This window comes from Lepus europaeus, chromosome 17, assembly GCF_033115175.1.
Source record: "Lepus europaeus isolate LE1 chromosome 17, mLepTim1.pri, whole genome shotgun sequence".
NCBI classification, from domain to species: domain Eukaryota; kingdom Metazoa; phylum Chordata; class Mammalia; order Lagomorpha; family Leporidae; genus Lepus; species Lepus europaeus.
The window spans coordinates 41,940,913-41,955,705 of record NC_084843.1 but is presented as its reverse complement, the minus strand read 5'-3'; the positions used below and the strand labels follow the sequence as shown (position 1 = coordinate 41,955,705).

Below are 14,793 nucleotides of genomic sequence, written 5' to 3'. Positions count from 1 at the left end.
TGGGCTTAAGAGGAAACTCGGCCCCATTTGTTACTTTCATGCTTCCCACTTTTGCTTATTATCTTTCATACGTCTCAAAAATAGCCAGGTCTCAGTCTAAAGCATTAACGGAAATATTACTGTCGGTTGTGGCTATTACGCCTTCTCCAGCAGTGTACATTAGCTAATGCTAGTGGGGACACACGTGACATCTATCACTCAACCCCTTTGGTTCTCTGAGAGTGAGGACTGGCAGTAAGGCCTCTGAAGACACCCAGGACAAGATTGATAGTGGGATCAGAAACAGGTGGTGCTTTTGCTGTTCATGCTGGGTTCTGGATGCAGATGGGCTGACCTTTGCCTTGTCCAGTGTTACAGAGAGAAACACTACGATTTTACAGTGTGGCCCTTCCTGGACCACCTAGTCTCCATACATCCTTCTTGGCTGAAAATAATTGATGGTCTTGTCTCAGCTAGCCGGTGTGGAGCTGCAGCAGGGCCAGATACCAGCCCCACAGAGCACCCTCCACCGTGTCCCGGCAACCCCTGCCTCACCTCCCCTTGCTCACATATCTCTAGAGCCTCTGAAAAAGTCCTAAATGACACGCTTCGATAAACCCTGTACCCTGCTGGGTTTCTGGTTCTTGAATCCTGCCTCCCATGTTTTTAATTCTCTAAGTGTGAAGGAATGCTGACACAAGTGACCTTCCCATCCTTGAGGAATACGGTCTTAGGTCTTTTCAAATACCATTTAAAAATCACTTAGTTGTATCAGGCATTTAGCCTAGTGGTTAACACATCTGTGTCTCGAATAACAGTATCTAGGCTCGCTTTCCAGTAACAATTCCTGACTCCACCTTCCTGTTAATGCAAACCTTGGGAGACAGCAGGTGATGGCTCAAGTAGTTGGGTCCCAGCCATGTATGTGGGAGACCTGGACGGAGTTCCCACCTCCTGGTATCAGCCGGCCAAGCCCCAGCTAGTGCCGGCTTCTGGAGAGTGAACCAACAGATGGTAGCCCACTTCTTTCTGTCCCCCAAACAATTCCCTTTTTAAAAACATTTGTTTTCAGTCTACAGTTGTGCCTCCTTGAAAGCACATTTGAGCTTTAAGCAATATGTTACATTTTGGTCATCTTCAAAGAGGATGGTAAGTCAAAGGGAGCAAATCGGATCCTTACGTGAAATTTTCTCTGCCTCCTCCCCCAGGATATGCCGTCCCTAACGCCACCGCACCTATGTCTGCAGCCCAACTCAAGCAAGCAGTGACGCTTGGACAAGACTTAGCAGCGTACACAGCCTATGAGGTCTACCCTACTTTCGCAGTGACTGCTCGAGGCGATGCCTATGGAGCCTTCTGAAGATCTCTTTCTTCTAATTTAAGACATAAAACTCTAAAGAGAAGAAATAAACCTCTAACTTAGTCCCCTAGTGATGTCATACCTTTCCTGAAGCATGCTTTCCTGAGACTGTACAGCATATACTCACTGTGTAGAATTGTGAAATGAGAATGGTAGCCCTAGAGGAAATCAGAGTTAAGGAGCCTTCTGGTCCTTCCTGTCCCCTGCAGTGCCTGAGGAATTCCTAGAAATTGATATGAGGTTTTGCAGACATGGTTAAAACAAATCTAGGCCCCATATTTACTCAATTCAATAGCCCACACTCATTACCACACCCTTACCAATGATCCCCACAACACAACCACATGATCACAAAATAACTTTTTCTCATTTTAAAAATTTAGACTTGTCCACACTAATCTACTTTCATTTCAGACTCACTCAGCTCATCTCTAAAATCATAAAAAGTTAAGTCAGGTCTGGAGAAAATCCTTTAGGATACTTTTCCCCACTTAGCTAATTGGTTGAGAAGTCCTTTCAACAAGAGAAGTGGAAGATTTGCACTTATTTCTTTGGTCAAAATCCTGGACCACTACCCAGCATTCAGAGACAGTTAATGAATATTAACTTGAACTTGGCCTTGGATTTTCTCACTCTCCTACATTAAATCTGCCAAGAACGCCTCTACCTTCCTTTAAAACAAACTTGTAGTATCAGATAGCTGCACCATACCTGAGTCCATTTGTCTTGAAGATGTCACAAGTAGACCTTGCCTCCATCACTGCTGATTACAAACTGTTTCTTCATAAACAGCAAAGGTGCTATTTGCAAAAATCCCCTAGAATCTTGGATTCTTCTGCAGGCACACTTGATGGTGGTTAGGGTAGGCGTAGAGTGGGACTGATCCAGAAGAGAGGTGAAAAGAACCCACTACTTTCTTGCCAAATTTTAAATGATTGTTTTATTCCAAAGTCTAACGGCAAATACCTTGACTACTGTTCCAGTCTCATCAGGGGTTTAAGAGTCATAGTACTAGAATTTTCATTTCAAAAGAAAATTCTTTGACCCTTATAAAATTCTACAGGACTCAAAGGAAAACATAATACAAAGGTGTTGAAAGTTTGGTCAGTTCCTTAATGGAGTTCTGTGATACAAACTCAGGCCAGATTCCAATCAACATCAGGTAAATTTCAATCACAGGTAAAAGTCCTTGTAACCCTTCAGTTCTGTTAGTTCCAGTCAGGTATCCAAAGCTCCAAACATGAAGTTGAAGTTCTTTGAAAGGCTCTGTGCTTTCTGTTTTGCATTTAGCTCCTCACATGCCCGTGGACAGTGGTTTCCAAATCTGGCTGCATATTAGAAACACCTAGAGAGCTTTTAAAAATTCTAATACCAAGATCTCACCTCATACCAATTACATCAGACTGTTTTGGAATGGGAGCCTGGCACCAGTAGTCGTTAAAAATCCCCAGATGATTTCAATATGCAGCTAAGTTTGGGAACGGCTATGTTCTTTGTATTTCTATGCTATCCCCCTTTCTTTTTCCTTTTCTCCTTCACTGGATTTAGTAGAAAACGTAAGAAAAAATTCCAAGAGCCAGATCATATTTTTTCACACATATTCATGTCATAAACAGTATAAATTTGAACATAATTCACATTGACTTCAAACTGAGACTTGGGCCAAAATAACTCTACAATGAGAAGTAAAACATTCCTTCTAAAGCAATTCTTAGATTCAGATTTTTCACTCCCCCACAGACCTGCTTTCATTCTCAAAAAGAGTAATTACATTGACATAGCAAATGTCCTTTGGAGCAAGCAAGTTCTGCTCAGCCTAAAAAAAGCATTCCAAATTCCAAGAGAGAAGTTCTGATTTCCCTTAGAATCCTTGAAATTAAATAGCAAAAAGTAGTCTGCATGTCTTGTCAACCCAAAGTACAAGGCTTAGCTCAGAGAAGTTTGAAGTTTAATCAAAATGAAGAGAGATAATTAGTTAATTCAGAAATCTCCTTATGAGAAAAACCATTATTCCAGAGAAGGTCACTTTTTGAAATGATTGAGATCTGAACTTAGATGAATACCAAAGTATTAAGAAAATTATCACTGAACTCTATCTCATTGCTTATAAAAAAAAAAACAGCACAAGTATTCAAAACATTTACCTTCTTAGAATTGATTTTATACAAGTTGGCATCCATGCGGTTTGCTTTCTGATCAAATTTTACTTCTTTTTAGTAATATCTAGAGAACACTCTGAGTTCTATTAGAATATATTCATGGAAAGGCTCAATTTGCCTACCTCACCCTATGTTTGTTCTTACTTTCCCCCAAATGAGTCCTGCTCTACACTGAAGATAGTAACAAAAATGGCTTTTTAAAACTGAATATAGAACCAAAGGTAATTTTATATATTGCTTCTGTTTTTAGACTTGAGAAATTAGCACCCCTTTAGCATCTTCATAACCTCTGCATCATTACCCCCTTTTGCTGTTATTTCTGACTCCGTTGCTTCCTAATTCTTCATAGGAAAAATTAAAATTAGTCAACCAAATGATAATAACAAAATAACCTAACCAATACTTTGGAAACATGTAATAAATTAGAATTAGGTTTCTAAATGTTGATAACTAACAACACATTGTCCACCAAAACCAGCGTGGTGCTAAGACGGGAGGACATGGAACAGCAATGAGACTGGGTATTTGCATTCCTCCCTGGAAGACTGCTGCCTGCATACTGCTCTTCTCTCTCATTCTATCAGGAGAGCTAGAAGAGCATTTTCACCTGGAGCAACATGTGATTCTCCTGGATGACGGGGCTGTTCTCAATCCGTATCACACCAAACCACACTGTTTGGGTAACAGCACCCAAAATGCTGCTGGGAAACTACCTCATACTGACAAAACATGGGCTTCCAAATACATTTAACCAAAGAGGACCTACTTCCAAACCACAGTCCCTCAATTTTTTAAAGGTGGAATGGAAATGAAATTATAGCTATGTATTGATCATATCTATACAGAAAATTAGCTTTTGTTTTATTTAAAGTTTTTTTTAATTATTACAATTACATAGTGCTTCAGTATAATTTTAATTCTGCCTGACCAAGTAGGCATAGACTCCACATAGACAAGGAGATTATTCAGGGTGCCATTTGTAGAATAAAGGTCAATAAAGCAAGTTAATATTTTGAGTAAATTGTCTTTACATTTAAAACTACAAAGTTTGATAAAATTCATTACTCCACAACTTCTGTCCTACCCAATACTTCTTAAAAGTATCTTACAATGAAAAGTGAACAATGTGCCCAATATTTACCTAGAGAGCCATGACCATTTTTCTTCTTCTGACATTCAAATGAAGGTTTCTAGGGAGGATGAAAATGTATCTAGAAATTAACCTAGAGACTTGGTACTTTTTTGTGTACACAGCTTTTAAATGTTGTAAATACATCTGTTGAAGGGGAAATGAAGTTTCAAATATAACACTGTAATGGAACTTTATGAAAAATTGCTGCGGAAGCAAATATTAATAGCATAACAGGGGATTTTAGATGCTTTTTGGAAGATGGAGCAAAACTAGGTAACAAACATTCCCTCCTGGCATGCAACCATTGTCGACTGGATTTTGTTAAACTGGTGGTCAAATCTGATGTTGAAATTTTACTTCATTCTAATAATATCTTGAAAATGCTCTGAGTTTTACTAGACTATATACTCAGAAAGTGTAATATATCCACCAGACTGTGTTCTTATTTGCCAACATTAAGACAAAGCAAAGCAGGTCTTACTGTAGCAAGTGAAGCTATTAAGAAATCGAGTATTTTTTTTCTCTCTGACTCCCATACTCTATTTCTTTACTTACAGAGTAAAACATTTAAAATTTTTTATTAAGTAAAAAGTGAGTAGAGTACAGCTTGTCCTATTACTCCCAAAAGGCTTGACATCTTGAAAAGCCAGATTTTTCTTACAGTATTTATACAGAAAGTAGAACGCATAGGTTTAATATTGAAGCAATGCAACCATTACATAGGAGACTGAAACCTTATACTTCCTTGGTTCTTCTCCTTTGGGTTAGAAAGATAAAAGAAAAATTTTGACTCTAGCTAGAAAGGGAAAGAAGTTCACAAACAATCTGAAAGGAAACATAATTTGGAAACCAAAAGCCTTCATTCATTGAAACATACCTGGAATAAAATGCAGAACACATCTGCGTTTACCTCTCCCTACAGACTCCTCTTCTGAAAGAGAGAGGATGCGTCTTGTTCTCCCTTTACATACAGTTCTTTGTCTAAGAGAAGGGCAAATCCCAAGCAAAAGCACCTTAAAAAGAAAAACAGTAAGTGCCCATGAGAACTTTATGGAGACTGAAGACGGTCAACATCACTGAGGGCTTGGTAACGTCTTTCTGGGGTCACAGTCCATCCTGGTTTTCCAGGACAGTCCTGCCTGAACTTCTGTTGTCTCACTATAAGTATCAACCGTGAATCTTTTTACTCCCCAGTTTGTTCCAGGTTAGACAACAAATTAAACAGTGACACGTCTCCCCCACCTTTATGGGTTTTTCTTCCAGTTTGAAGAATTGCCCCGTCCAAAGCAGATACAGCTTAAACTAAAGAGCCCAGATGCATATTTCAGACTGGGGTAGGATCATAGTGAGCACAGAGGAATGCACTGCCTTTTCTTCCAACATCACCTTCAATGCACTCTCCTTTCCAGCTGGCCCTCTACTTAGCTCATTTCTGGTCCTAGTTTTCCTCTCACTTCTTGGTCTTGGGCTCTACCTTCAGTTGGCAGAGCTAGTAGCTTCTGGGCCAGATTGGACAGGGGACAAGAAGAAAGACAGCTCTTGGGAGTGCTTTCTTGGCCCATCAAAAATCCACAGGGCACGAATAGAGAATTAGAGTATTTGCTGATGTCTCTCTTCCTTGAGTGAAGGAACTATGTATTCTCCAAAGCAGGAAAACATTCTATGCAAACCTTCACCTGAAAAAGAATTTTGTCTTTTCCCTACTTCTGCTTCACAAATTTCTTCAAACAATAAACTTCTTGCACTTAAATTTATTATGATAATCTATCAACTATTCTTCACCAAGAATTCTCACACAGTCCTATTTTAAACTTTTATTATTTTAATGGAATGATAACATTAACAGGTCATTTTCCTCCTTATAGAATTTTCTTTTTACTCTTCCTTTATTAAATACGTTTATAGGTTGTATGGCTATTCACTCACAAACCTATTCTTCAAAGAATGCATGATTTGTCTGAGCTTCCCATGTACCTACTCTCATGCCAGAAACTGTGAATACAAATACGTACAAATGTACTTGAAAATTTTTATGGAAAATGTTTTAGTGCAAAAAAAAAATCTTGAAACCCATTCATAGCTTTTCCATAACATGCATTTCCATGGATTTTTGAGACATCATGTTTCTCCTTCCTTACCTTAGTGGGGCACATGGTCAGGTGAACCATGTGAATTTTTTTCAAAACTGGGCATAAGTTCATGAGCTCATAGGCTTCACCACTTAGAACCCCAATTCAACTCTGACTGAAGCCTCAGGTTTCCACTATTATTGTCAGACACTGAGTTGGCACCGTCCTTTCAGAATGACTTAAAGATGGATTTGATGATCGATTTAACACCTGCACTACTATTGTCATTTAGGTAAAATGAGTTCTCAAATAGCTTCTCCCAGGAGAAATATAAGGGACTAGACTACACAAAAATTGGAGAAGAAGGTTTAGTTAGACATCCAAAGGAGTTTTAAAACATGGAATTGAAGAATTCACATAATGACTTTTAATGTTAATGAGTGGGCAACCATACTTTTAATTTACTTGAAAACATTTTGATCATTAGCTAGTTCTGTTTTCTGAATATATTTGTCTTTACAAAATCTACTTAACAAGCCTTATCCATAGCTATCTTTTCTCACAATAAATGACTTGCAATGAAATATATGTACTTTTTTATAAATGTCAAATTTGGCATTTTCTGTTCTAATTCCTAAGATATTTTTGGGCTCACAGATTTCAGAGAAATCCACTTAAATGAATCATCATTACCACTGGTTTAGATATTTAATAGAATTGTTGTATTTTTTTTCCCTATTCTTTCATGGAATTCTTCTCTTTACCCTATTTTTCTGACAGCAAAATAGCAAGACATTATTATACCCCCTTTATTATCCCCCATCTCTTCCTGCAAGGCAAGCAATCACCAAAAATGCATTTCCAGTTCCAGATGTTAAAAAATCTCTTGCTTCTTTTCCTTTTTGTTATTTTTATTTATGTGAAGTTAGCTAGCTAAGGTACCAGTGAGAAAAAAAAGCAGTATTAAATAATGCACATAAAGCATGTATTTTTGTACTTTGAGTACAATGTTTTATAGAACTCTGTGGTCTAACAATGTTAAATAAAATTATACTACTCATTTATTGGGAAAATAATCACTAGTTTGGATGATATGAACAAAATAGTCACTTTAGAATCACAAATCACACGAAAGGAGAATGCAATGCTGTGTAATTCCAGGATGATGATATGATTTTAATGGAATCTGCAAGTACCATTATAAAGTTTTACAAACCACCAATATGAGTTTCTGACTCATTTTTTCTTTCCTAAAAAATAAAGTTTTGCATTCTTGTCTAAGTAGCTGAATATTAATAATCCATAACTACAATGTGTTTGGCATAGCTTCTTTGCATCTTTTGTGTATAATTCCCTCTGAGAGTAAATGTAAGTAAGTGTGTTGTTTTCTAATCAATAAAGCAAACAAGAGAAATACTCGGATACTGAAATAACAACAAACCAGGACTCCAGAAAGGGAGCTGGGCGCTGAAGTCAACATGTGTGCTGGGCTCATCTGCTGCTCCATGATGGAGGAGGGCAGGAGGCTGCACACAATGACCCCTGCCCCAAATCCAGCTGCCTCTTGCTGACTGCATTTGAGCTGAAAGTGGCTGTTGTGGCTTTAAAGGGTGGAGCTAAGAATGTTTCCTGTTCATTGTTGAAAAGTTGTTACAAACAATAAATGGAGAATTTTGTGACCAAAACCATATATAGTCCACAAAACCTAAGATATTTACTGTCTAGCCCTTTAAAGAAAAAGCATGCTAACTCTGCACTAAGCCAGTACTACTTATTTTCCTGTCAGTTGCATGTAGCATCCCACTTATAGTTACCAAATTCTGAATTAGCTAGATCAAGTTCAGCTGGCAGTGACAGAACCCTCAAACAGCAGAAGTTTAAGAGCAATTTTTTGTCTCTTACCCAAAAAGTGATGATTCACATTGTCATGAGCATGGATTAGTTGTGGTTTTCAAGAATTGTTTGCTTAAATTCTATTTTTTGTAGAGGCAGTGAGATGAGAGAGAGAGAGGAAGAAAGAAAGAGAAGAAGAGGAGGGAAAGAGAGACAGAAAGATGCTATTCTCTGTTTTATTCCCCAAATGCCTGCAATGGCTGGGGTTGGACCATGCTGAAGCCAGGATCTGAGAACTCCATCCAGGTATCTCATGTGAGTATCAGGGACTAAACTACAGGAGCCACTACCTGCTGCTTCTTAGAGTACACATTTGCAGGAAGTTGGATCAGGAAGTGGGGTCAAACTCAAACCCACACAGTCTAATATTGTATGCAGGCCTCCTAAGCAAATGTCCATGCTAGACTGATTCTTACTGTTTTACTTCCATGGTCTCAATCTCATTGTCTAAGATTTATATCCCAAGTGAAAGGATGGAGGAAGGACAAAGAAGAGGAAAGAACATGTACTAGCTTTCCCTTTAGGAGAACTACTGGAAACTGCCACACAACACACTGGTTAAAACTTAAACACCTGATCACACCTAGCCTCAAGAGAGGATGGGAAGTAAATCATTTATCCAAGCAACCACAAAAGTTTTTTTTTTTTTTTTTACTATGAAAGAACATAAGAACAAATATTGAAGGAAAACTCTTAGTCTGCCATAAACATCTACAAATGAGGAAGATGTAAACAAGATGATGCGATCATGTGGCACTGGAGTTGGCACATAGTAGGTGCTTATTAATCTTGGCTTGCCCTCATCCTTTGACAGACTAAAAGAAAGCTGCCAACTCACACTCGAGTTTCCTGTACTACTGTCACCTACTGAAAGTACAGCTACAACCACCGACCCTCCTGGCATGAACGTCATTGTGTAATCCCCACCCCTTGTGTGAAGCTAGGCCTAGGCACTCCATTTTAATCAACAATATGGCAAAAGCAATAGAATACCACTTCCCACGTTAGACTGTTAAAGATTTGATTTCCATCTTGATGGCTCTTCTTGCTTGTCCACTGGGATGAAGCAAACTGCCATGTTGTAAGCTCTGCTTTTGATAGGGACACGTAGCAAGGAACTGAAGCAGCCTGCAACCTGCAGCCTGCAGCCATCAGCCTGGGGAACACCGAGTCCTGCCAACAACCATGTGAGGGAGCTTGGAAGCGGATCTATCCTCAAGGGGGCCTTCAAGGGACTGCAGCCCTGGCTAATGCATTAAGTACAGCCTGTGCGCCTCCAATGCAGAGCTAGCTGTACCTGGCTTCCATCCCAGAAACTGTGAGAAAACAAATGCTGTCTTAAGCTGCTAAATTTCAGAAGAATTTGTTAGGATGAAACAAATAAGTAATACAACAGTGAGAAGTTATAAAATTGCAAGGAATGAATATATGTTTATCACCTGAGAATGACAGCAATCGTTAACTATTCTAACAGTGAAAACATACAATGTTATAGTCAATGCAATTGTGCTTATCATCTGGCAGTTACTGAAGTTGTGCAAAACCAGAGAAAGGAACTCAACTTGAGTTTATGAATATAATCAGTACATGGGAGCATATGCCCAAGACTGGAGGATAAAAGTTAAAGAAATTATAACTACCTGATAGAGAAGAGGTACTCAAAAATGTTGGTTGAGTGGAAAGAAGAAAGGAATGGGAAAATGAATGGAGAGAGGGAATAAAGGGAAAAAATAGAGGGAATGGGAGAAGAGGAAGAGTAGAAAAGGAAGGAAATGAACAGAGGGCAAAGGGGACTTTGTGAAGACTCAGGATGATATTAAGTAATGGCTGGTGATTAATGCCTTTTGCGCCCATATTTAAAACAATCCTGAACAAATTTCCACTCGTTGACCAATGTCATGGTATGACTATCTTTTAGATACAAGAAGGTTTCACGGAGAAAAATAGGTCTAAAATTTCCAAAGACACCTGCCCTAGTCTTAGTGAAGAGAATAAACTCTAAGCCAAGAGTCCAGGATTTCAGGCCCAGTTCAGTCACTTGCTGGCTGTTCTTACACCTGGCTCAGGGTCTCAGATGCTATAAAGGAAATTATCGATTAAAACATGTGCTAACAACGACAGGCAGGCCAATAGTGTTTCAGTGCACAAAGTCCACATATTATTACCACAATCCTTGCTTCCCTGCCACTTGACAAATTTTGTCCCCCTTTGAATTCTCCTCCAAGAATCAATATGATAACACATTCCAGGGAATACAAAATCAGACACATGGGCAGGCACCCTTCCCTCCAACATCCTGGCAGACTTTCATATCTGACTCACTGGTCTCCCACTGATCTAAGTAGTAGGCTCAGAAACCCTTTCAATACACAGGGCTCCAGGTAGTAATCGTCATTGAATGATACCACAATAAATTTCTGCCTTCCTCTAATGATACATCCAGAAAGCTAACGTTCTTATTAATACAACCATTCACAGATATCTCATTTTTAACAGTAAAACCTTCCCACAAACAATAATCAAAGTGTTGTACTACTGAATTAACTACAACTTTTTTAGCTTGTGTGGCTACACAAATATTTTAGGTATTACCTTCCAGCTCTTTCACTGTATTGTCTTCCTTTCTCAGCATGTCCATCTTTCTATCATAACTTCAACAAAGGTATTAGGCAAACATCAAACAGATTTCCTTCAAACTTTTCTGGTTGTGAATTTTCAAAAAAATTAACAATTCAAAAAAAATAGGCAGAGTTTTTGAAAGAAGTGAAAAAGTAAAGAAAGTGATTCATGCTGGTGCCGGCACACTGGGTTCTAGTCCTGGTTGGGGCACCGGATACTAGTCCTGGTTGCTCCTCTTCCAGTCCAGCTCTCTGCTGTGGCCCGGGAGTGCAGTGGAGGATGGCCCAAGTGCTTGGGTCCTGCACCCGCATGGGAGACCAGGAGGAAGCACCTGGCTCCTGGCTTCGGATTGGCGCAGTGCGCTGGCCATAGTGGCCATTTAGGGGTGAACCAACAGAAAGAAGACCTTTCTCTCTGTCTCTCTAACTAACTCTGCCTGTCAAAAAAAAAAAGAAAGTGATTCATGACAGAGGCACTGCATCATGGAGAACCAAGAGAAACATGTGCCCTCATCCCTAAAATAAGATGAGTAAGATGAAGATGGGGAGAGAGAACACTAAGAGATCTGAAGACCAAAGCATGGGGAGTCTGGATCCTATTTTCAAGGAGAATTTGTTATGATAGCCAGAAGGTAATCAGATCTCAATGAATAGCTACAGCACAAGTTCAAGCAGCCTTAAAAACATGTCCAAGTCCCAAACATGGAAGGTCTTCCAGAAGGGAATGAAAGAACCATAGGGACAGAGACTTTGGCCTTCTCAGATACAGTCACTATGGCCCAGTACGGGGACCAGATTCTCCATTTCCACTACAAAACTTGTAGCCCAATCTCAGGATTGCAGGGGAGAATCTTGATCAGTTTTAATTTTACCCACTGCACAAGTTGAGAGCTCAGGTGAGCTTAGTTGAGCTAAAGAAATACAAAGTGACTGCTTCTCTCTCATGTTTGTGTTGTAAAATGAGACCTGTCACCTCAACATGGCTCCCATGGGCCTTTTTAACCCAATGCTTTCTTGCAGAGCAGCATAAGCAAGGCTTTGGGGCCATTTAGAACTGAGTTTGCTCTGCCAATTACTAACCTTACCTCGGGACAATCATTTAAACTCCCTGATTTGGTTTCTTATCTGCTGAAGAAAAACTATAATACCTCCCTCATAGGGATACTGTGAGGACTGAATGAGGTTCTACCTCATCATCATGGCTGGCATGGTAAGCACCAGGTAAAAATAAAAGGCCTTCGCAGAGTTCATGAAAAAAATGGTGCATGGATTTCAAAATATTTTGTGTCAGAATAAACGGATTTTTAAATTCTATTTTCCGCAAACTTTTTAAAGTACCCTTGCAAGGGTACTTTTTGTTAGAAAAAAAATCTATCAACAAAGCCTAGTAAGATTCTGATGACAATTGCCAGACTCTTTTCTTCAAGGAACAGGTTAAAATGCTCACAGACTTCTTGTGCTGTTTACACTGAAGTAAGTTCACTGCAGCCTTTTTCCCACTGATTTTGATAGAAAACTTTAGCAGGCAGGTTGGGGTGGAAAGTCAAAGCATGACGATTCAACCAAAATGGTAGTGACTTTCCAGGGGGATTTCTCCTCTATCTCCATGGGATTTAACCCAAGAGTGACCTGAGTCCCAGAACTGTACAGCAATGCAAACACTAAGACCACGGAGGGAAAGCTCCTTTTCTGCTTGAAAGATGAGGAAGGGGAGCTTCTGAGAAAGATAACGCGATGGGAGAAGAAGCTGCACGCAGAGAGAGAGGGGGATCTGTTCCCTTATTTGTTCCTTTCTTCCTCCCCGCTCCCTCCCTTCCTTCCTTTGTTCTTTCTTCCTCTCTTCCTTTTTCTTTCCCCATCCCTCACCTGGCTGCAGAGCAACACTGCTGAGGTGATGGGGTGGTGGTAGCAGCCCAGGCACCTAAAATTTCTAGGCAAAGGAGTTACAAAAGTTGTCCTGTGAGCAGGAAAGCAAAAGTATGAAGGCACTTCAAAAAGTGGGTCAGAAAACAGGATTAAGGGTCTGATGCTGTGGTTAACATCTGGCATAGAAGGTTAAGTCTCCACTTGCAGCACCAGCATCCCATATGGATAATGGCTCAAGTCCTGACAGCTCCACTTCCCATCCAGGTACCTGCTAATACACCTGGGAAAGCAGTGGAAATTAATCCAAGTTCTTGGGAGACCCAAGAAGAAGCTCCTGTCTCCTGGATTTGGACTAGCCCAGCCCTTGCCTTTGTGGCCATTTGGAAAGTGAACCAGCAGATGGAAGCACTCTCTCTCTCTCTTTCTCTCTCTGTGTTTGTGACTTGCAAACAAACAAAGTATTTAAAAAAATAGGGGCCAGTGTTGTGGCATAGGGGGTAAAGTTGCCACCTGTGGCACCAGCATCTCATATGGGTGCCAGTTCAAGTCCCAGCTGTGCCTCTTCTAATCCAGCTATCTGTTTATGGCCTGAGGAAGCAGTAAAGGATAGTCCAAGTGCTTGGGACCCTGTACCCACGTGAGAGACCTAGAAGAAGCTCCTGGCTCCTGGCTTCAAATTGACCCAGCCCTGGCCATTGCGGCCATCTGGGGAATGAACCATTGGATGGAAGACCTTTCTCTCTGTCTCTCCCTCTCTCTCTTTTTAACTCTACCTCTCAAATAAAGAAAATATTCTTAAAAAAGTAATTAAAATGTAAGATTATTATTGTGAAAAAATTTCAAATTCATGAGTTAATTTTAAATGTTCTTACCATTGAAAAATAGTAAATATTTAAGGTGATGGTGGGCATGTTAATTAGCATGAATTAATTATTTTCACATTGAATTCATAGATCATAATATAACTTTATATCCCATAAAATAATTATAAATTGTCAATTTATAATAACAATTTTTAAATATTTATTTATTTGAAAGGCAGAGTTACAGAGGGGCAGAGACAGAGGGAGAGGGAGAGGGAGAGGGAGAGGGAGAGGGAGAGGGAGAGAGAAGTCTTCCATCTACTGATTAACTCCCCAAATGGCTGCAATGGCCAAATCTGGGCAGATCAAAAGCCAGGAGCCAGGAGCTTCTTCCAGATCTCCCAGGTGGGTGCAGGAGACTAAGGACATGGGCCATTTCTGCTTTCCCAGGCCATAGCAAAGAGCTGGATAAGAAGTGGAGCTGCCGGGATTAGAACTGGCAACCATATGGGATACCAGCACTGTAGGGGTGGCTTTACCTGTATGATACAATGCCGGCCCCTATAATAACAATTTTTAAAAGGCATAGCAAAGATTTTTAATGGGGATAAAGAAGTGAATTTATAAAGAGTTAATTAGCAAAGAGATAACATTGTTAAACATTCATGTAACAAATAACAGAACCTCAAAATACATGAAGCAAAAGTCGATAGAATTGTAAGAAGTAGACAAATGTATAATGACATTTGTAGACAAATGAATAATGACATTTGGAGAATGAAAATACTCCAGTAAGAAATAAAGAGGGACAGGGGACCAGCGCTGTGGCTCACTTGGTTAATCCTCCGCCTGCAGCACCGGAATCCCATTTGGGCTCCAGTTCTAGTCCCAGCTGCTCCTCTTCCAGTCCAGCT

General features: G+C 39.8%; 1 protein-coding gene across 3 annotated transcripts in view; it reads left to right on the top strand.

Annotated features, from left to right (window-relative positions):
• Positions 1-1,409, top strand: part of A1CF (APOBEC1 complementation factor) — an 81,655-nt gene extending 80,246 nt beyond the window's left edge. For all 3 annotated transcript variants that reach the window (XM_062214077.1, XM_062214076.1, XM_062214079.1), the window contains one exon: positions 1,188-1,409. In XM_062214077.1, coding sequence (XP_062070061.1) covers positions 1,188-1,339 — 152 coding nt within the window. In that variant the 3' untranslated portion in view covers positions 1,340-1,409. The remainder of the gene's footprint in view (positions 1-1,187) is intronic.
• Positions 1,410-14,793: the final 13,384 nt, after the last annotated feature.